General features: G+C 42.9%; 1 protein-coding gene across 2 annotated transcripts in view; it reads left to right on the top strand.

The window, feature by feature from the left end:
* Positions 1-204: 204 nt before the first annotated feature.
* IFT88 (intraflagellar transport 88) overlaps positions 205-23,019 on the top strand; it is a 102,502-nt gene continuing 79,687 nt past the window's right edge. For both annotated transcript variants that reach the window (XM_075562850.1, XM_075562849.1), the window contains exons 1-10: positions 205-346; positions 6,617-6,712; positions 9,979-10,041; positions 14,202-14,258; positions 15,266-15,319; positions 15,967-16,030; positions 16,724-16,793; positions 17,808-17,898; positions 20,022-20,126; positions 22,902-23,004. In XM_075562850.1, coding sequence (XP_075418965.1) covers positions 6,623-6,712; positions 9,979-10,041; positions 14,202-14,258; positions 15,266-15,319; positions 15,967-16,030; positions 16,724-16,793; positions 17,808-17,898; positions 20,022-20,126; positions 22,902-23,004 — 697 coding nt within the window. In that variant the 5' untranslated portion in view covers positions 205-346; positions 6,617-6,622. The remainder of the gene's footprint in view (positions 347-6,616; positions 6,713-9,978; positions 10,042-14,201; positions 14,259-15,265; positions 15,320-15,966; positions 16,031-16,723; positions 16,794-17,807; positions 17,899-20,021; positions 20,127-22,901; positions 23,005-23,019) is intronic.

Here is a 23,019-nt window from a genome sequence, read left to right as displayed (position 1 = left end):
CGTTGATGAGCGCTTGGCCTCCCAGTTCCATCTCATCCCTGTCCTCTCTAGGTCCTCTCTCCTTCCGTGTGTCCCCCTGATCGGAGAGAGCAGGCCACCACCCTCCGGAGCACTTCGTCCACTCCAGCGGAGCTCCCCGTGCGCGCCCCGCCCCCAGGCCTCCGGCCACGCCCCCGCGCTCGGCCACGCCCCTCCGCCCGGAGGACTGTGGGAGCGGCTTCCTTGGATTCCGCCCTAGGCAACGACTCTGTCGGGCGGGCTGGCGGAGGCAGCCCCCTTGGTTGCGCTGCAGCCGCGTCTTCCTGGGGGTTTGCTCGCGATCGCCAGCGCCCCTCCTCGGCGCGAGGTAGGAGAAAGGCTCAGAGGGCTGAGGGCGCCCCTGGGCGTCCCTTTGCAGGCTCCGGTGGAGGCGCGGGTGCCTCCGAGGCCCAGCAGGCTGCAACGCCGACCCGCTCATCCCGACCCGGGCTCTGAGGGTCCAGGCCCTCCCCGGCCCGGCCCATGTGGGGGGGGGGGGCGGGGAGGTGAGGGGGAGACGGGGAGGCGGAGCTGTGGGGTGTGCATGGGCTCTAGGCTGACTCTCCCCGCCCACCCACTGGCATGGAGGCAATTCTGACCCAAAGCGACCCAATAGGACAAAAAAGTAGAATTGTCTCTGGGCATTTCCGAACCGATCCGTCTTTATTTGGCGGAGCAGACAAGCTCAGCTTTCTCCTGGCCTGCTGAGCAGCTAGTGGGTTCCAACAGTCGATTCCGACTCACAATTCAAAACAACAAAAACCAACTCAGCGCCATCAAGTCGATTCCGGCTCATAGGGACCCTATAGACAGACCAGTGTCGAACTGCCAGCCCCTGTGAGCTCCGGACACTGTAACTCTTTACCGGAGTACAAAGTTCTGACGCGTGGTGACCCGGGTTAGCGTTTCTGAGACTGTCAATCTCTGGGGGAACAACTGCTAGCCTTGAACCCCGACCTTGGTGAGCAGATTGTTGTGTAGGACTGAGTAGAACTACCCCGGTGCGCTTCTGAGAACACCTATACATCGTTACCTGAGCGGAAACCCTCCTCTTCCTCCCGAGGAGCTGCTGGTGGGCTCCTAACAGCTGGCCTTGCGTCAGCAGGCCACCGCTTAACCAATCCCCTGCACCACCGCAAGGCTCCCTGGATTTATCAAGTGCCTGTATTTGTCCAGTCTGAAACACCAGCGTGGTTTTCCAAATGTTTGTTTCCGTAGTCCACGCGCCTTTTAACCCAGGCGGGCCGTTTTGACCCGCTGAGATGACTATTCCAAGGCAGTTGCCTAGGCGCCAAGGACATCGGAAACCAAAGCAAACTGTTTTCACCAGTTCTGGGATTTAGCGTTCAACTCAGCCTGGGCAGTTTTTGTGTGGTTCGCCAAAGCGTTCGAAGATTCTAATGAAAGGGTTAGCCCCGTGTGAAACGTAAAAAGGGCTCACCAACTCACAACTCACACGTCACGTCTCCCAAAGATAGAGATTATGAAGACATACGTGTGGTGTGGTTTGCCAAGATGCTTTCTGGGCCCTTTTTTCTTTCACGTGGCTGGTTTTCTGCCTGAGTGTTCGAAGAACTACTCTCCCAGGCGTGTCTTGGGAATAAGATCGCCTGTCCATAGTCATATTACAAAAAGAAACCCACATTTAAAAAAGAAAGTTTTACAGGTGAAGTTGTGCAGGCGCTATCTCCAGATTGTTTCAACTTGAACATCGGTTGTGCGTGCAAACTTCATTTAGAATAGCTTGCAGAACCCAGGACCCCCGAGTTCTATTGGTTCCGCCATCATGAATGATGACCTTGGCTACACTGTACTCAATTCTACCTTCCTGCACTTGGTTTTCACGTCTTCCAAATAGCACTTCAATTAGCTTTTACCTGAAGTCTAATTTTTGTTTCAGTTTGGTTCCCTGTTTCTAAAAGTTGCTTGCTTTTATGATTTTGTGCATAAGCCAACCTGACTTGAAGGGCTCATATTCAGAAAGACTTTGTGTGGCCTAAAACCAATCAAGGCAAATTCACTGCCCCTGAATTGATTCTAACTCAGTGCATCCACAGGACCATAGAACTGCCCTTGGGGTTTTTGAGCCGAAATCTTTACAGGAGTGGAAAGTCCCGCCTTTCTCCCATGAACTAGCTCATAGGTTCGAACCCCTGACCTTTTAGTTGTTAGCCCAATGCATAACCCACTGCACCACTACGGCCCCTGTGTTTAGCACACTGATTCTAAATGTGTGGCCTCCAGACCAGCAGCATCAGCATCCCATGCACATTTGTTTCGAAATGAGCATCCTAAGAGGTAGACAGGTGGTGATCTCTCCCATTCCGGCTTTACTGAACCTGAAAAATAGGACTAGCGATTTTTCCTAACAAGCCGTTAGGAATCCAATGCACACTGAAGCTTGAGGCCCACTGGTTTTATGTTGCCCGAATCAAACCTTGCACATTAAAATGTTTCCTTTCCTCCTCTTACTGCCTTTTGGGAGGTATTGTGGGAAGACTCATTTCTACGTGTTTGACATTCGATCCTATAATATTGAATGTTCGTCTTTGTAAAGTATTGTGACGTGGATCGAAGACCTATAGGTAAGAGCTGATACTATAATAGTCGTCAGTCTTCTTGACCTCGGATTAGACTCATGATTTCTTAAGATAGATTATTCAAAGCACAAGTAGGCAAAGAAACCAAATAGATAAATTGGACCTCATACATTTGAAAACTTCCGTGCTTCAAATGACATTATCAAGAAAGCGAAAAGCCAACCTACTGAGTGGGGGGAAAGTACCTATAAATCACAAAGGATCACAGTAAACATTTCTCAATAACATACAGATGCCTGATAAGCAAGCGAAAAGCAGCTCACCGTCGTTAGTCTGAAAGGACATGCAAACTAAAGCCACTGTAAGAGACAACACTTTAAACTCACTAGGCTGGCTGTAAACAAACAGTCAGATCACAAGAAGTGTTGACAAAGATGCGGAGAAATTAGAAGCCGTATGCAGCACTGATGGGAATGTAAAATTGTATGGCTGCTTTAGAAAACAGTGGCATTTTTCACAAAGTTAAGCATAGCCCCCCATTTCACCTAGTCATTCCATTTCTAGGTCTATGTCTCAGAGAAATGAAAATATCCCTACAGAAAGACACGTGCATGATGGTTCGCAGGCGCATCATTCATACCCTCAAAATGGAAACAATCCAAATGTCCATCAGTGACAACAAAATGTGGTATAGCCGTACAATGGAACATTATTGGGTAACAGAAAGAATGAAGTATTAATTCATAGTACACTTGAAAACTTCTAAGTGAAAAAGACAAATCACCAAACGACTATGTGCTATATGATTCCACTTAAATGAAATGCTAACAATATGCCAATTTAGAGAGACGTCCAGTCAACTACTGGTTACCTTTTCTGTCTGAGTTAGAATTGACTCGGTGGCACTGAGTTTGTTTTGGGAGGGGTAGGGTGGATGGGTGGGAGGAAAGAAAGTGAGGCTAAAGGTATGGGGAGACCAACATGAAGTAAGTCATGAAAATGTTCTGAAATTGATCATGGTGATGACTGTATAGCTCTGAATAGAATATTCTTGAGTCAACCACTCACTTTCCGCGGGTGAATAACCTGACGGGCACATTAGAGCTCAATAAAGCTGTTGAAAAGTAGTCGTGCTCCATGCTGCCACATGGATGAACCTGAAAGCATTTGCTGAGGCCACAAACTGGACGAATCTATTTACGTAAAATGTCCCAAAGCCAGGGAGGCCGAGAACAGGCGGGGATTAGAAGGACATGAGAAATGATCGGGAAGGCTATGGGTTTCTTTCGGAGGTGATGACTGGGTTTTAAAATCAGTGATGGTGGTGGTTGTGCAACGCTGCAGATACTAAAAAGCACCGAACTGTACACTTTTAAAACATTCATTTTATGATATGTGAACTATCGCTCAATAAAGAAATAATAAAAGCGAATAGAAGCCACATCTATTCGGTATTATGCTGAGCAAAAGAAAAGGTTGAAATTACTGGCCCGCTTAAAACTCAATAGGCTCTACAGAAACTGAATTTTAAGACAAAGTGATTCAGTAGAAAATCTAAAATTCCCTTTCCCCCAAACTCGCATACTCTGACTTGATTCAAATGCTACTTCCTCTGGGAAGCCTTCCCGATTCCCTTGTCTTTAGTGACCATCAAGTCAGCTCCAACTCTGGGTGTAACAGAATGAAGCACTGCCCACTCCATTACCATCCTCATCATCTTGGGTACACTTGAGCCCATTGTTGCAGCCACCACGTCGGTCCCTCTGATGAAGTGTCTTCCTCGATTGTGCTAACCCTTTATTAAAAAATGATGGCATTTCCTCGTGACTGGTCTTTCCCAATGATGTATCCAAACTAAGCAAGACTACGATGCTCCATCTTGCTTCGAAGGAACATGCTGGGTGTCCATTCTCCAACATCCACTCTTCTTCCCAGTGCCACAATTCAAATGCATCGATTCTCCTCTGGTCTTTTCACGTGAGTCTAATTGGCTCCGCAGTGAGTGTTGAAGCGTCCCCAGGCACCTGAGCCGATTGAAAAGCCCACGGTTTGAATCAGGTTCACCTTAGTCATCCAAGTGGTGTCTTGACTGTTATCCCGCAGAAGATCTTGACTCCTGCTTCCATGGACATATGTTGTCATATGTTGTCATTTCTCATGAGTAAACACCTAGGAGTGGAATTGCCAGGTCATAAAGGTTTGAAAGTTGGACACTGAATAAAGAAGACAGAAGAAGAATTGATGCCTTTGAATTGTGGTGCTGGAGAAGAGTCAAAGTGTCCTGAACTGCTAAAGGGAGAAACAAATCTGTCTGGAAGAAGTACGGCCAGCGTGCTTCTGGCAAGGATGACGAGACTGTCTCGCACAGTTTGGACATGGTGTCTGGAGAGACCAGTCCCTGGAGAAGGACATCACGCTTGGGAAAGTGAGGGGCAGCGAAGGAGAAGGAGGTGCTCAAGGAGCTGGATCGACACAGGGACCACAGCAATGGGCTCAAGTATGGGACCAGTTCTGAGGATGGCACAGAACTGGGAGTGTTTCCTCTGGTTGTGCATAAGGTCACGATGGGTCGGAACCCACTCAACGGCACCGGACATCAGCAGAGGATTCATGTCAGTTTTATGCCAGCCCCTTTCCCAGAGCTGTGCTAGTTTAAAGACTCCCACTACCCGCACTTAGGCATTCAGCTTGTGCCACGCGCTTGCAGACACCTGGTCCCGGAAATGTTAACTTAAGCTACTCGGGGGGGGGGGGGGGGGTTTGCAAAGGCCTCCCATGGTGGTTTCTGCATGGAGCATTCATTATTACCTCTTGCTCTTGTTACTGAGCTCCTTGAAAAAACTACAGACAAATAGTATCGTTTTCCAGTGCGGAACACTCTGTACTCATGTATAGGTGTCTGAGGGGTTTGTTGTTGTTTTTAAACTTGTGGGAAATGGAATGAAAAAAATCATTGGGCAGGGGAGATCGTGGAATTTCCCCATGAACTTTCTGAAGCCTCCAAGTATAGCATCTGTGGAAAATGTATAGCTGTAAGTGACCAATAAAAGGTGTATGAGGTGCAGAAAGCACTGTGGCCTTTTCCTTGGGGTCCCTGAAAGCCTGGAAGTTAGAGGTTCACTTAGAGGCCTGATACCGCTGACTAGGCCTCATGAGGTGGGGTGTAGCTCATCATGGCCAGTGGAGAGGCCGACCAAGTCTTTCCAAATCAGGGGCTCAGAGAGTTTCTGGGTGCGAGAAACACCTGGCCACAGGAGAGTCGGTCGTACATCCACTTTGGGACAGAGAAGCTCTGCACAGGGACCCCTCCCACCCTGGTGCCCTCTGCATCTCTTCATTTGTATCTATTTTCAGCATTATAGTGCTAATGACAGACTTGATGTTTCCCATGAGCTTCAGGAATCTCTGCAACCAAATCTCAGACCCAATGGGGCGGGGACAACTGGGTGGTCTGAAATGAAGGGGGTCGTGTAACCTCCCCAGTTGGTAACTGATCTCCAGCTGCCCCTGCCCTAGATGGCTGAGGATGAGAAAGAGGAGGGAGTCCAGAAGGACTATGAAGTTTGTAGCCATTACCCACTGAGCAGCCCTTGCTAGCAGAGAGACAGGCAGCACAGAGCAGCTGCGGTCTGCTGAGCAAAGGGAAGGGAAGGTGATATTTCCATCAGATGCCGTTGCTGTGCGGTACAACCCACTGCTATGGAGTAAATTCCAACGCATAGCGACCTCAGAGGGAAGAGTAGAAGTTAGCCTTTTTGGGTTTCTGAAACAGCTTGATCTCTGTCTTGTGGAATGACTGGTGGGTTCAAACCACTGACCTTGAGATTAGCAGCTCAATCCATAGCACACAATGCCATCTGGGATTTCTTGTCCAGCGCACATCTGGCACCAGAAGCAGGTGACTTCTGCTTCCCTGGGCTAAGGTGTCTAACTAGCACGGTCCGTCACCAGGGGAAGCTGGGGAGAAGCTGATCGCGTCGACTCATTCATCCGTCTACAACAGAGTTAAGACTGCGCTAATCTACCAAAGACTTACTTCTCCTGCCATCTGTCCATAGGTCCAAATGATGCAAAATGTGCACCTGGCTCCAGAAACCGATGAAGATGACCTCTACTCGGGTTACAATGACTACAATCCAACCTATGATCCCGAGGTAAGTGTCCACCAGGAAGTTCATGCGGGTAGTCACGGGGGCAAAGACCAGTTAGACTTGGGTGAACTGTGCACGTGGGAAGACGTAGATCGTGTTTTTTCAATGCTATAAATTACAGAAGCTATATAGACTTGTTTTATCTTCTATTAATTAAGTCATATAAATCTGTAGAGAAATTAGGAGAGTTAAGTACAAAGAAAAATGAAAATCAAGGGAATTCTCCGTACCCAGAGAAAGCCACTAACTTAAGAGTGAGTGTTTGCTTTCACAAACATTTCCACACCGAGGTAGCTGGATGCTCTGTGGTTCTGTGTCTTTGGGAGGAAGATGGGATTATATAGGGTGTGCTATTTTGCAATATGATTTTTCTCTTTGGTGAATATTCATGTATGCCAATAAATTTGTATCTGCTCCTATTTCGTGGCTTAGTAATGTTCCACGATGAAATTGCTACTGAGACAAATTTGGATATTTAAGATGTTTACGTCTCTTGTGAGGGTTTCAGTTTCCAAATTGTACAAAATTAATAAACCTCTTGCTAAAGTGTGTCTTGAGCTAGTATAGGAAGAAAAATAAGGGTGAAACTATTCATTTACATGGCACAAGAATCAAATATTAGCGCTCATAAGACTTCAACTAATCTAGGATATATTCTACTCTACAGCTATATGTATGCAAACCAAACCCTGCCATCAGGTCAATTCCAACTCATAGCAACCCTACAACAGAGTTTCTGTAACTACATCTTTATGGGAGCAGACAGCTCATCTTTCTCCCGAGGAGCGGCTGGTGGGTTTGAACTGTGGCTGGAGGTTAGGAGTCCGGTGCTATCCTACGGTGCCACCAGACCGTCTTCCAGTTCTACAGATAGCAGAGTGGGGAACCTTTGTTCTTCCTCATCATGAGAGGCCAAGACTGCTCAAATATGTCGCTAACTCACCCCTGATGTGATGGCTGGAGCTGTTTCTCTTTGGGGACTCCTGGGATGTTAGCGGGTGATGTTGATGGTGATGCCATAGGTCTTCCATGGCGCTGCACAGCCCAGCCATTCCCACTCCTGAATATCGTTCAGTCCTTTTAGAGGTGGACTTTTCTCTGGAATATATTTTCTCTCTCCTCCTTCTAGAGACAGTTTTAAAACTGCAGAAAATCAGAGGAAAAAATAAAAATGAAACCCTCTTACCCAAAGATCACCTATATTAGATATATTGCCTGATGCTTTGCTGTGTTCCTTTGTCTTTTAATATATGCAGCTATTTCCCTCATTTTATGATACACATATAGCACCCATTCATAGATAGTATTATAGCCTACCTTTTTAAAGTAATATATCACTTAAGCATAAATTTAAGTATAAATGTTGGACATCATTGAAATCCTCCTTTTCCCCAGTAACCGAAATAATACATACTTATTGTTATTAAACAGAATTACCTATAATCCCATCACTGTTTTTCCCCTTTTAACTTATTTAGGATAGAACTAACATTTATTTTCCTGTTTGCTTCTCTGTATTCAGCTACATGATAAGCAGTACTCATGATATTTAAAATTTAAGTATAATTTTAATGCTTGCATGATACAAACATACATTGATAATTAGGACCATTTCCTCATCTAGAGTCTCAGAATTTTTGCTGTTGTAAATAACATTGCAATGAATACCTTTATGCATAGGCACTTACTAGATTTTTGAGCAAACCTTTCCTTGGAATTAATAAATTATGAGTGTGATTATTGTCAATGCACCAGAGAAATTTCTTACTTCTTTCATTATAGCATATTAATGTGACCTCATTATTCAATTTGATGTATGTAGTCACAGTACCCAATGCAAAAAAATTTGCAAAATAAAAATGATACTTGATTTATCCATAGTTTTTTATCCTAATTAGAATAACAGAATTAGAATTATAGTAGGTATTCCTGTGTCCACGTATTGTTAACCATATCATTTACAGAGAATATTTTTTAATTCATTTGGTGCTTATAAATGGTGAGTTCATTGGCAATTCTTTTCAGTTTGTCATTTAGTTAAAATATTTGGAGTTGATTGAATAAGATTTTATTAGTATTTAAGGTATACTAGAAGATGCACATTTGCCAGCGATCTGCCAAAAGAGAAGTATGATTTTGCTGAAGAACCTAGCTAAAGGTGGCTTCTTCCTTTGCATGTTACACAAAAGTATCTCAGGTCCTACTGCTGCCTGAGAATGGCATCCTGTTTTCATTTTATGTAGTGGATATGAAGGTTACAAAAATTATTTCAAGAAAAAACAAGAAAACTCACACAAAAATCCTGTTTTAAAGGGCATTCTACTTACATTCTAATTCCATAAAAATGTTTTTATCGCAAGTACATATAAATGCTTTTAAAAGTTACTTGATTCATTAAATGCCTTTTTTAATGTATGGTTTGAATTTATTTAAATAATCAGCTGTGTATTTCTGTGGAAAGTTGCTTCGGGTACATCCGAGAGGAAGGCATGCGATTTGAGCATTGCACCCACGAAGGACTCAAACCAGGGTTTCTACTGCAGACTGAGGAGGATGAAATGCAGGCTCCGTAGATGATGGGGTGGGCGCTTCTGAGAGAGTGTAAAAGTCACTCTGCCAAGGAAGCCCATTTCTGTCCTGCCCATGACGACTGATCCTTCCCTCAGAGTTTTCTAGAGAGAATATAAGCAGAGGTCAGCAAAATAACTTTATTGTAACTGAGGCTTCGCCTGGGTTCAGCTTCCCTCTACAGCCCAATTCAGGTTCAGACTTAACCACTCCCGAGAGATGGAAAGCCTCATTCTCTTGGGCAAAAGGACTTGGAACAAGAGAAGGTGTTTGCTCCCATGCCGGTAGAGAATGTGGCCTCGTCAGTCCTCTGAGGGCTTCTCAGGTCAGGCTAGCAGCCTGGGAGCTTACCGGGGGAATGGGGAGGCCACACAGCATGAGGAGGAGAGAGATAAGAGATCTGGACCTGATCTTTTAACTGGACACAATGACCGCTTCCCTTTTGACATCTGCTAGCAACATGTCCTTGAACCTGACTAACATTACCAGTGCTTTTCTTCGGAGAGGAGGAAAGAGCATCCATGTCTTGGGTGGAGTCAAGGGGAAAAGATGGAGGGCCAGAGCCTTGGGGCCCTCTCCAGAGGTGAACACAGGGAGCAAGATGAAGCCGGCCAGGATCTTGAATGCCAAACAGGAACGGACATGCTTTATTTTTTCAATTCCCAATCATGTTGAATACTAAATTTGCTTTTTCATTTCAGGATTTAGAGAATGATACAGCATTCCAGCAAGCTGTAAGAACTAGCCATGGCAGAAGACCTCCAGTAAGTGAATGTTAAAGTATTTCGGATAGAAACATTTCATCACACTCCTGCGCATATAAATATTGCTGTTTACATAAAGAATTGGAGTACCCCAAGCAAGCCAAGGCAAACTACAGCCATCAAGTGGATTGTGATTCATTAGCGACCCTGTAAAGGGTTTGAGAGAGGAAATCTTTATGAGAGCAGACCACCTCACCTTTCTTCCGCAGAAAGGAAAACCAAAGGACAAACTTGGGCTCATTCCACTAGGCTAGTCACTGGACTGGCAGCCTTTTGAAGAGACAGTGCATTTACTTTCCAAACATATTCTAGTCATTTTTGTGTTGTTGATTTCGAACTTTATCCTACTGTAGTTAGGGAACACAATCTTAGTGATATCTTTGGAATTTGGTAAAACTCCAAGTGCATTTGAAAAGAATGCATGTCCTGCCACTGGGGCCGTATGCTTTGCCAACCAGCTCAAGTCTTATTCGTTGTTCTCCTCCCGTTGGTGACTGTGCTTAGGTGCTGTAGAATCGGTTCCGACTCACGTGGCCCCCTGTGGAACAGAACGGAACACTGTCCGGTCCTGTGCCGTCCTCACAATTGTTCTCAGGCTGAGCCCCTTGTTGCAACCATCTTGTCAGCCCATCTTGTCAAAGGTCTCCCGCTTTTTCACGGCTCTGCTCCTTTAAACAAACATGTTGGGTGCTGTCGTGAGTGGTGGAGAAGCCTTATTCAATGGCACTTCAAATAAGGGAGCTTTGTCTTTAAGTGAGCTTACAATTCTAGGGAAGACAGTAAAACAGACACAAATTGATACATAAGGCATCATGTGCTACCCAACAAAAGTCTACATTGCTATGGGACCACAAACAGAGGCCACTTACTCTGACTTGGAGGTTGCTGAGGGGTGTAAAGGGTTAAGCACTTGACTGCTAGCTGAAAGGTTGGGGGTCTGAACCCACCCAGGGAGACCTTCTGAAAGCTCATGACCCTCAAAAGCCCGTGGGTTCGTTCTGCTTTGCACATGTGGCACTGCAGAGCCCCCAACAGTGAAACTGCTAGCCATCAGCACGCACATAAACGTAGAGTTGAACACTTGAAAAACAACCCTACCGCTCGTCAATTCTGACTCAAAGTGACACGACAGGACAACGTAGACCTGCCCTCATGGGTTTCTGAAGCTATAAATCTGCATGAGAGGAAAAGATGAGGCTTTCTCTCTCAAAGAGTCTGGTGGATTCCAACTATTGACGCTGGGGTTGGCAGCCCACGCACAATCCGTTCTGCCACTAGGAGTCCTTTGACTGTTAAAGGACATGGAGGATTTAGACTGACTGAAGATATGGAAGAAAAAGCATTGAAGGTGAGGGGGGAAGCTGTACAAGTCTACTAAACCATCAGCCATCCGAGGGCGAAGACGAGACCCTCCCCTCCAGTGAAGAGTTAGTCTCGGAAACCACACGGGCAGTTCTACCCACCTCTAGTGGGCGCCATGAGTCAGAATTGACTTGATGGCAGTGAAGTTGTCTTTGTTTTTCATAGGATCATATGATTCAGAATCAACTTGATGGCCGTGAGGTTGTTATTTTCCGTTTGGGAATACACACACACACACACACACACACAAATATAAGGACTTTGGTGATCTTGAACTTGGGAGTTAAGTGCTAGTTGTAACCCAAAAATATGCTAATTTGATAAGTTAGTAATTTGACCCTACCAACTGCTCATGGGAAAAGATGCTAACAAAATTTATGTGGTAGCACTTCTAATCCATACTTTTTTCATACAGAATTAACATTTATTCATATTTTTTTATACTTTCTCTCATGTTGTTTTCATTATCAATCAGTTGACAATGTTTTCCCATTTCTATGATAATTTTCATGAATTTAGAAATATCAGTAATTTCTAAGCATATTGAATTATTATAGTCGTCTATATGTTGCTGATTTTGAGCTTTATTCTTCTATATTCAAGAAACACAATCTTAAAAAAAAGAAACACAATCTGTGTGATATCAATTCTTTGAAATTTTGTATTGTTCTAAGTACATTTGAAAAGAATATATGTTCTGCGGCTGATGAGTGTAATGCTCTATGTCAACTAGGTAAAGTTAGTTCATTGTTTGGACTAGTCTATATTATTATTTCTGATCTACTAGTTCAGTTGCTAATGAGAGATGGGTGATAAAATCTTTCCCTATGATTATGAATCTGTCTTTCTATTTTTAGGTTTTTTACCTTATAATTTTAAAGGGAATTTTGAATTAATCTATTTTCCCAGTAAATTGAGCTTCTTTTTCTGTTATAAATGTCTTTCTATAGTACTTTTTGCCTATTTCACTTGAAGCTAATGTTAGGAATCAAGAAGAAGCCGTGGTTCACAGCCCAGTGCATAACCACGACACCACCAGGAATGACGAAGATGCTTTCTCTCGTCCCTTCTTTATATAGCTTCTCTTCCTTATCCTTTCGTTTTCAACCTTTCCACGTTCGTATGTAAATGGGTTTCGCAATTTTCCCCATGAACTTTTTGGAGTCCCCTGGTACATTTTCATATTCCTATAGTTGGGTTGTGTTTTTTAAATACAACTTACTAAGCTTATTCTTTAGTTAAGTATATAGCAGGCCATTTGCATTTAATGAAACTACTGATTTGGTTTAACTCTACCACCGTATATTTATTCTTCCCTTTTTTATTTTCCCTCCTTTCTTGCCTTAATTTGCCTGATTTCTATTAACTCATTTCCTTCCACTATTATCTTAAGAGTTTACCTTCTTTAATTATTCTATCACTGTTTCTCTGATGACAACCACACTCATCTTTGATTATTAAATCTAACAGAAGTTAACGCTTCCTGGACAATGCGAGAATTATAGATTATTTTCAGCTCTGGAACGTCCATTTGCCCCCCTTTTATAGTTTGCAGTTATCTACTGGAGTTGAACATATTATGCATTCTTTTTTCAAGTCTTTGTCTAATATTCTCATTACATAGCCCACCCCACGTACTTCACCTTTGGGTTCGTCTTTTCTCATGGTTTTGGGAGTCTTGTCTTGTCTGCATGTGCATCATTGGTTTTGATGGAATGGTAGATATTGCAAATGAAAAATGAAAGAGGTAATTTAAGGCCCTAGATCTCTGCTCTCAAAATGGTAGCTAATTGCTACATGTGGCTTTTTATATTTAACATATTTTAAATTCAGATTCTTATTGCACTAGCCATTTCTAATGCTCAACAGACACTGTGGCTAGCGACTATCTTTTGAAGGCAGATAAAGAACAGTTCCACCCACAGCAAGTTCTATCAGATGATGTAACTCCAGTTGACCTTATCTGTCACTGGACAACATTGGTCTTCAGCCCTCCGGAGGGTTGGTACGCGACTAATGTACCTTTTGAGATGCCAGCAAGCTGCCTCTTTGACAAGCTGTAAATTCCCGTTTTTCTCTGTAGTTGTGAGTCTCAAGAGCCATGCTTCCCGGCCATGCCTGTGGGATGAACCAGTGCCTTTACAGACAGGCCAAGCTCACTTCTCTGGCCTTTACCTCTTTTCCTCATCTCAAGACCTGTCATCCTTTACGGCCTGGGAAGTTTTCGAATGTATTTATTCCTATTTTATCCCAGCCTTTTTACTTGTTCTTGGTAGAAGGTTTATTTGAGGAGTAGTCCACCATAGCCAGAAGTAGAACAACTCAACAAGGGATCTTTTAATCAAGTCTTTCAAACAAATATTCCTAACAACCGTCACGGTTGTGGCACGTTAATGTCTAAGAACGTCTTTGATTTCAACTGTAACTTGATGATCAGGACATGGTGTTTTCTTCCAAGATGAGAATATTTATGATCAAACAGCTAGAAGAAGGCGAGCTGAGGATCATACTCAAGGTCTCTAACCCCTGGGGTTAGTGTTCGACTTCGTAGCTGGCAGTAGTAGTAAGTATGCAATACATGCTTAACGATTTGATTAGTACCATAGAAATAAATCTTTATTATTGGCACCTCGCATCATTTAAAAACCTTTCCTCTTTCAAATAAATTCCATATCAAGTCTCCTTCTCAGGTCTTAAAATATTTAAGCCCCTTTATTGATTACTCTGCATTGTTTTATTCTCTATTATATAGATTAATGTGAATCCTCTTAACTATGTGTTTTTTTTCCCTCTCTAAGATAACTGCTAAAGTACCAAGCACGGCAGTTACTAGACCTATAGCTACTGGATATGGGGTAGGTTTTCTGAAGCTGAAAATATTAAGGTGATTTTTCTCATTCTTGAGTTCACTGTAGGTGAGGCTAAGTAACTATCACTGTCTCAGGCCACAACCCTATGATTTTCCACTTGGGGTAGTGAAGAGCCTAATAGAAGTTGAATTTGATTAAAAATTTAGTGCGTTCTAGCTATTCTGACTGATAGGTGTCTTAGAAGATATTTTGAACTATTTTTCCATTTGTAAATCTTGTGTTTGTTAATGATATCATTTCATTTTTCTTCTACATACTGTAACCAAGTTCCATTTCATGTATATAATTTTGTGTCATGTTATATGTCATGTAAGTGTTAACGGTACCTTCGATCATTTTTTAAAAGCTAATAAATGTAAAACTTAGAAAATGCATTTCAGAAGCATATATTTGGATACTTTTATCAGAGAGCTTTGGAGAAAAGACACTATGTAAAAATCCTATGGAATAAACCTCTCACTCCTGCTCAGATTCCCTCGAATTGGATTAATTTCATTTACATGAAGTACGAGTATTTTCAGTTACGTGGAGGAAAATGGAAGAATGAGCCTGGGGCAGCCTTTCCTAATTCTTGTAGCGCTTTCTTGGGACCATCACAAATGGCAGGTCTGGTTCTGGGTGGCATTTTAGAGCAAGGGTCAGCACACTTGTTCTGCTAAGGGTCAGATAACCTAGGCCTGGCAGGTTACAGTTTACAATCCCGCTGCTAAACACTGCACTTGCCGCGGGAATACAACCAATGGTATAAACAAACCGTAGGCAAACAATGGTGGGTCATGACTGTATTCCAGTATGACTCTATTTGCAAAGGCTGTGGGTTATATGGTCTGTGTTGACCGCTGCTGTCGAGTTTTGTTTTATCAAATGACAAGGGAAACGATTCGATTTACTCCCTGATGGAATTGACAATATTATGAAAATCTTTTTCAATTCGGTTTGTAAAACTATAGGTAAATGTCTTTAGGGCTCATTTTAACTTTTCTGTTTACTAGTCCAAGACATCCCTGGCATCATCGCTGGGAAGGCCAATGACGGGAGCTATTCAGGTATCCCTGTAGTGTGACTGCTCAGCTGGGGCCTTTCTGGTGACTTGGAATGTTATTACCACAGTGTTAATTCCCTGTATTAGAGGCTTTGGGCTACTAAATAAAATGCTATGTGCATAGCGACCTTCATTCTTAATTGTGGGCTGCAGATTGGGCTGTTTTAAATCTTTGGATGCAAGGCCTCTCCATTCTCACATGGACTCTCACTGGGGCATGGGCGTGGGACTGAGTGTTGGCTTGGGTGAAGTTATCTGAGGTTCATTTTCCCTCTGCTGCCCTTTACAGCCGCTTTTGTGCTGCTTCGCCAGGGCACGTAGGAAACCAACCAAAAGTAGTGAATAAACCAATCAATTCCTTTTCACCTTTTAAAATTGGGAGCTTATGAACGTATGCAGTCAGCAGAAAAAAAATTAATAAAAAAATAAAATAAAGTTGGGAGCTCTGATAAATCAAGGAATTGAAACGGTACAGGAGGAAAGGAAGCTAAAGACTGATTTGAGAGGAGAAAGAAGAGCTAGGCAGATAGAGGGTGACCGTCAGTTTCAAGAACGCGAGCTGTCTTTAAGATGCGCGTCAGGTGCAGGACTGGCGAGAAGAGGTGGAGCCCAGTTAGGAATCCTATTGAAAATGGATTCTTCTCCTTCTAGGATGGCGTTGCTAGACCTATGACAGCGGTGAGAGCAGCCGGCTACACCAAAGCAGCTTTGAGAGGTTTGCTCGATCGTCTCTACGAATCCTTGTGTTCTTCCAGTGGTTTTGTTATTTACTCTTTGTGTGTGTGTGTGTATAAGTATTACCATTTATTTTCAAGTCTCGATACCGCTGGTTCTTAAACGCACCTTTAAGAAAGAAAAGTGGTGAGGGCAGTGTTCATGTTAACTGGGTCCGCAGTGACGCCAGAGAACCGTTTATGAAAATGAACTGAGCTCGACAGTTACAGTGTGTACATGTTATTTTACATAAATTGTAGCCCAATTAAACAATAAAGGCGGAAATAGAATTTGATCATAAATGTTAGATCGAATTTTACATAAATTGCTATGAAATAAATTACAGAATTAAGGAAAATTTGAAAGTCAATTATCTAATTATCACTCAGAGTTGATCATTTAGAGTCCATAACAGGCACAGATAAGTGGGAGAAAGAGTAAATGCTTAGATAGTGTCTCATTCTGGTTTTTACATATTAACATGCAAGTTTTATTTAAATGGTATTTTTAAGTATATTAAAAGCCCTGATAAAGATGTTGACGTAGTTACAATGAATGTCGTGTATATATTTCACAAACTGATGATTTAAGCCATTTAGTAGGTAAATTTAGACAACTTACACAGGAATTGATAATTTCATATTATGTTCACCCATGTTGGATTGCAAATGTGAGTTCTTGAATTGTGCCGCAGGCTCTGCGTTTGACCCCCTTGGCCAGTCAAGGGGCCCTGCACCTCCTCTGGAAGCCAAAAACGAAGACAGGTATGCACATTACTATTCTGTTGGTTTGCTGGTGGCGTACATTTTGCTTTTTATTTTCCAAATGCCTACTTGGTACATATTTAAAAGGTTGGTGTCAGCAAGCGAACAGTATCCCTAGTTCTTGGATCGAGAAGTAAAATCAATTCTAAGAAGAATGGGTGCTCTGAGCAATTTTCTTGCATTATTACACCCACTCCTCACTTAACAACCTGGTTGGCTTCTAAAGACCAGCTCATACGATCACTGATATTATACAATAAGGCAGGCTGACCACATAAGATCCCAGAATGGTAAGATGACGGTATGATTGCAGAAATGCCAAATTACACCATTACATAGCTGCCCAATCACTGAGAATCACAGCCCAGCCAAGTGGACACATGACCTTAGCCTTGCCGCCGCGTTACTAGATCACAGACAGTGCGTGCATCATCAGCAAACGTCCCTCATGAACGCACAGAATAGTCAGATTTTTACTATTGCCTTAAATGCGAAATGTCTAATAATGAGATAGTTAATAAACAAGAAGTGGAGAATAGGTGTGTTGAATTTGAAAATAGTTTAATTTTGATGTCAACAGTTAATTCCTTTGAAGGCTAAATAGGGTTGTAACTGTAACAAGATATACTTATTTAAAAATATCTAAGAAGAAAAATTAAGAGTACACATATTATTGTTACTATTTTTTGCTCTTATTGTTTTGCTTATCACTATAAATAATGTAGTTTTTAAAAACTATATACAATTTGCTTTTGATTTTTTTAATAAATCATTTTATTGGAGCTCATACAACTCTTATCACAATCCATACACACATCAATTGAGTAAAGCACCCTTATACATTCATTGCCCTCATCATTCTCAAAATTTGCTTTTTAATACCATGTAGGTGTCTTATTTATGACCTGTTCTCAAAGTTTTATATGATGTACACTATTAAAACAAAATTAAAATTTACTCTTATTAGTGCTTTAATGCTTAAAATATACCATACTTTCTTTTCCCCTTTAATAGTCCTGAAGAAAAGATTCGACAATTAGAGAAGAAAGTAAACGAGCTGGTAGAAGAAAGCTGTGTTGCCAACAGCTGTGGAGACTTAAAACTGGTGAGTTCATAAAATCTCAGGACTTCTGATGATACAGAGTGATTATGTTCGAGTGTGTTTTCCTACAGCTACACAGACAAGCTTTAGATATTAGGTACACAGAAAAGTGCATGTATGCATGTATACTTTTGTTTTGCTATCGACTGACCCTAGGGCTTTAACCAAAGCAATTATTTTTAGAAACTAGAATTGTAACTGTGCTTCAGAAGCTGTGATCTCAAAATAATGAGCTGCTTCGGTGGTTTTGTTTGCCCCAAGTAGTTATTTTAGTAGTGAGAAACGGTTCTAATGATAAGAATTGCCTGAGCCCCTAATAAAATTATAATTAAAAAAAGAAAAATGGTTATAATGTGTTAACTAAATTTTGCAGTGAGGTGACTACTGGGTCAGACTCCTAGGATAAGCAATGACTACCGTGAGCCCCAGGAGCACTGTGGCCTAGGTAATAACGTGGGCTATTAACCGGCAAGGTCAGCAATTCCAAACCATCGTCCTTTCCACGAGAGAAAGAAGAGGCGATCTGTTCCTGGGAAGAGTTACAGTCTCGGAGACCCACGGGGAGAATTCTACGCTGTCCTGTCTGCTCGCCGGGTCACAGTCAACTTGACGGCTGTCAGCAAGCGGGACCCCGGAATGTTTTCTTCCAAGTAACCTGCAAACGCATAGTTCTCTTTTCTAGACCACCCTCTCCCTTTCAAACTTACTGCGGTCACCTGAGTTGATCAACGGAAATGTGAACTAAACGGCCACTTGTATTAATAGAATTTTATTAATAGAATTGGTGCTTCTTACCCGGTTATTAACACTCCACGTTGACTGAACTGGACTAAGGGAAGTTGATTCAAAGTGTAAACTTCCCAAGTAAAGAGAGGAAAGCTGAGATCAGCGAAAAACAAAAACAAAAGAGCAGTTTCCCCTCAAGTGGATTCCAACTCATGGCCATGGGATCCGTGGGCAGCAAGCATTACGCTCCATAGCATTTTCAAGGCTGTGTGAAGTCACCTCAGTGTTTTTAATGTTCTTGGGATCGCTGGTCCATCACCTCGTCACTCTGGGGCGGGCCTGTGTGTTGCTGTGACGCTGGGAGGCCAGCAGGCCTGCTCGAAGTGAGCAGGTGTCCGTGGAGCTTCCAGACTAAGAGCAGACTACCGAGAAGGAATGAGCTGCCCATTTCTGAGGGATTAGCCACCAAACCCTTATGAATCGCAGCAGAAGGACCATGGACCAGAGAGAGTGCAGAAGATGAACTCCCGGGTCGGGAGGCACTCGACACGTTGAGAAACAGCTGCTCTCTCCGAGACAAAAGTGCTGTCTACAGACATCCCTATACTCGAGCATGAGTCTAGAGTCCCGGTTGTGTGGTTATCTGCTGGACGACTAACCACCAGGTCAGAAATTCAAACCCACCAGCCTCTCTGCAGGAGAACCAAAAGGCTTTCTACTCCAGTAGTCACGGTCTGGGAAACCCACAGGGACAGTTCTACCCTGACCTATTGGGTTGCTATGAGCTGGAATCAACTCAATGGCTGGGACCTTAGCTGTGGCTTGGTTCTACCCTTTGGGTGGACATTCATTTTCTCTACCCTTTGGTAAATCCAGAGAAGGAATATCAGGGTCATAGGGTAGGTAAAGGGGCTTCTCTTTCACAAAACGGGAAGAGGAAAGGTTGAGGAAGAGATGGGATAGACTCCGGCACCCCAAGCACATCTCAGATGACTGCAGAGAGAGATTTTGTTGGAAGTTGAGGATGTGGAAATTGATTCCAGGTAAGAGAGTCCACCTGCTGGTCCCTGCAAAGCATTCCTGCCTTCCTAGGAGGCTACTGTTCGAAGGAGAAGACCGCTGCCCTGGGGAATACCCCAAGCCCTTCTCTTCCGTCTGACCTCTGCTCCGCTCTGCTTCAGCAGGCGTGCTGCCCCATAGGCATCGTTAGGATGGTACACTGAAGTTTAAACCAAATACCCAGGTTCTGTTGTTTCTCATGGAGTTTATGGCAACACCGAGGATGAACCTGGAGAACCCGTGGAGGGGAAGGGAACTCATAACTAGAATAGGTATTTTGCAAATACTTAAAATTTGATGAAGACTTCAGGGGCATTTACAAAGCACAATTTTTCTTGCAGGCCCTTGAAAAGGCAAAAGATGCCGGGAGGAAAGAGAGAGTGCTAGTAAGACAACGAGAACAAGTTACAACCCCAGAAAACATCAACTTGGACTTGACTTACTCGGTAAGTATTGAAATGCCCGCTGAGGAAAATTATCCTGGCTTTGCTGTGTGGTTCCTAATAGTCTTTTTGCTTTTTTCATTCTTGTGCCCACCCCAGTCTTATTGGGCACCAGGTACCCAGAATTACAATAACAGTAAACCTTAGTACATGGCACTCTTGTCTTTCGTTGGTATGAGGTATCGATGGAATCAGATATCAGGCATCAAAGACCCCCCAAAAAAACAAAAATCATATCAGTGTGATTGAGGGGGCATGCAGAGTGGAGATCCCAAGACCTCAGTAGTCAATTGGACATTCCCTGTCAGAAGGGCCACAAGGAAGAGACAAGCCAGTCAAGATGCAGTATAGCACCAACGAAACATAAAACTTCCCTCTCGTTTTTAATGCCCCCATCCCCAAATCATGACCCCAATTTTACCTTGAAAATCTGGCTAGAGCAGAACATGTACACTGGTACAGATTAGAGGTGGAAACGCAGGAAATCCAGGACATCTAAACCCCTCAGGACCAATAATGAGAGTAGCAATACCAGGAAGGGAAAGGGAAGGAAGGGGTAAAGGGGAACCAATCACAATGATCTACATATAACCTCCTCCCAGAGGGACAGACAACAGAAAAGTAGGTGAAGGGAGACAGCAATTGGTGTAAGACATGAAAAAAATAATAATTTATAAATTATCAAGGGTTCATGAGAGTGGGAGGTTGGGGAAGGGAGGGAAAAAATGAGGAGCCGATACCAAGGCCTCAAGTAGAAGGAAAATGTTTTGAAAATGATGATGGCAACATGTACAGAGACCATGGATATATGTTTGGACTGTGATAAGAGCTGTAAGAACCCTCAATAAAATGATTTGTTAAAAAAAAAAGGGGGGGATGTTGAAAAAAACCTAACACCCTTCATTTCTAGCAAAATATTTTTAATTCTGAAAATTTCCAAGATCTTTAAAAAGATATTTTTTCAGTGGAAGAAACTTTAAAAGCTAAATAAATTGAGGGAAAGGCCATTTGAAACTTTGAATAAGAGGCATCTTAAAAATGGTTTAGTATTAAGGTGGCGGAAGGACCTTGGGCCTCTACTCAAGCACTCCCTCAATGCATGAATACTTTCTTCTATTAAATTGGCATTCTATGATGCTCACCCTCCCGACACAACCACTGAAGCCAAAGCGGGTGAACAAGCAAATGTGGGGAAGAAAACTGATGATGCCCGGCTATCAAAAGAGATAGCATCTGGGGTCTTAAAGGCTTGAAGATAAACAAGCGGCCATCTAGCTCAGAAGCAACAAAGCCCACATGGAAGAACACACCAGCCTGTGTGATCACATGGTTCCAAAGGGATCAGTTATCAGGCATCAAAGAACAAAAAAATCATATCATTGGGTGCACACCTCCATGATACGATCACTGAGGACAAACGGGTGCATAAGCAAATGTGGCGAAGAAAGCTGATGGTGCCCGGCTATCAAAAGAGATAATGTCTGGGGTCTTAAAGGCTTGAAGGTGAACAAGCAGCCATCTAGCTCAGAAGCAACAAAGCCCACATGGAAGAAGCATACCAGCCTGTGCAATCACGAGGTGTTGAAGGGATCAGGTATAAGGCATCATCAAAAAAAAAAATCTTACCATAGTGAATGAAGGGGGAAGTGCAGAGTAGAGACCCAAAACCCATTTGTCACCCACTGGAGATACCCTTGCAGGGGGATCTAGAGGAGGAGATGAGTCAGTCAGGGTGCGACGTAGCACTGATGAAGAATACAGCTTTCCTCCAGTTCCTAAATGCTTCCTCCCTACCCACTACCATGATCTGAATTCTACCTTGCAAGTCTGGGTAAAGCAGCGGTTGTACACTGGTGCAGATAGGAGCTGGAGGCACAGGGAATCCAGGGTGGATGATACCTTCAGGACCAGGACTGTGAGGGGCGATACTGGGGGGGTAGAGGGTGAGTGGGTTGGAAAGAGGGATCCGATTACAAGGATCTACATGTGACCTCCTCCCTGGGGGACGGACAACAGAAAAGGGGGTGAAGGGAGACACCGGATAGGTCAAGATATAAAATAATAATTTATAAATTATCAAGGGCTCATAAGGGTAGGGGGAGCGGGGAGGGAGGGGGGAAAAAAGAGGACTTGATGCAAAGGGCTTAAGTGGAGAGCAAATGCTTTGAGAATGATGAGGGCAAAGCATGCACAGATGTGCTTTATACAGTTGATGGATGTATGGATTGCTATAACAGTTGTATGAGTCCCTAATAAAACGTTAAAAAAACAAAAAAATGGTTACTGTTTGTAGTGAATATTTCAAAATAGCATGGGATCTTTTGATTAAGGAATAATATGATAATTTTTACCTTGAAAAATATGATTCAAATTATAATTTTGTATATGGAAAAATGCTATAAAGTGTTTCCCTGATAAAATTTAAGGCTCAAGATAATTTCCATGCTGCTTTATGTCTATTTATAAAGTCAATTTAGTTATTTTCACCACCAGGAATAGTAATATGCACGTATTCTTTATAGGCCATCTTGAGATTGATAGGCAAATAATATTTCAGTGAGATGAATACCTAGAAAATGAAGGTGAAATTTAGAGGTCAGATCTCCTGATCTTAATGTTGTTGCTCATTTGGATACCAGCTATTTTATTTCTGTGTAACCCACCCCCAATTTGTTAGATATCCTAATATAAACAGGGAACTTTGTTGTAGGATTTTAATATCTAGAAATATTACAGGCAGTAGTCATTATGGTGTTGGGGGCACGTTTTCCTCCTTAGGTCCTTTTCAACTTGGCCAGTCAATATTCAGCGAATGAAATGTATGCCGAAGCCCTGAACACATACCAAGTGATCGTGAAAAACAAGATGTTTAGCAACGCAGGTATGTGTAGAGGAC

Source organism: Tenrec ecaudatus, chromosome 11, assembly GCF_050624435.1.
Source record: "Tenrec ecaudatus isolate mTenEca1 chromosome 11, mTenEca1.hap1, whole genome shotgun sequence".
In the NCBI taxonomy this organism is placed as follows: Eukaryota; Metazoa; Chordata; class Mammalia; order Afrosoricida; family Tenrecidae; genus Tenrec; species Tenrec ecaudatus.
This window is presented reverse-complemented; position numbering and strand designations above follow the sequence as displayed.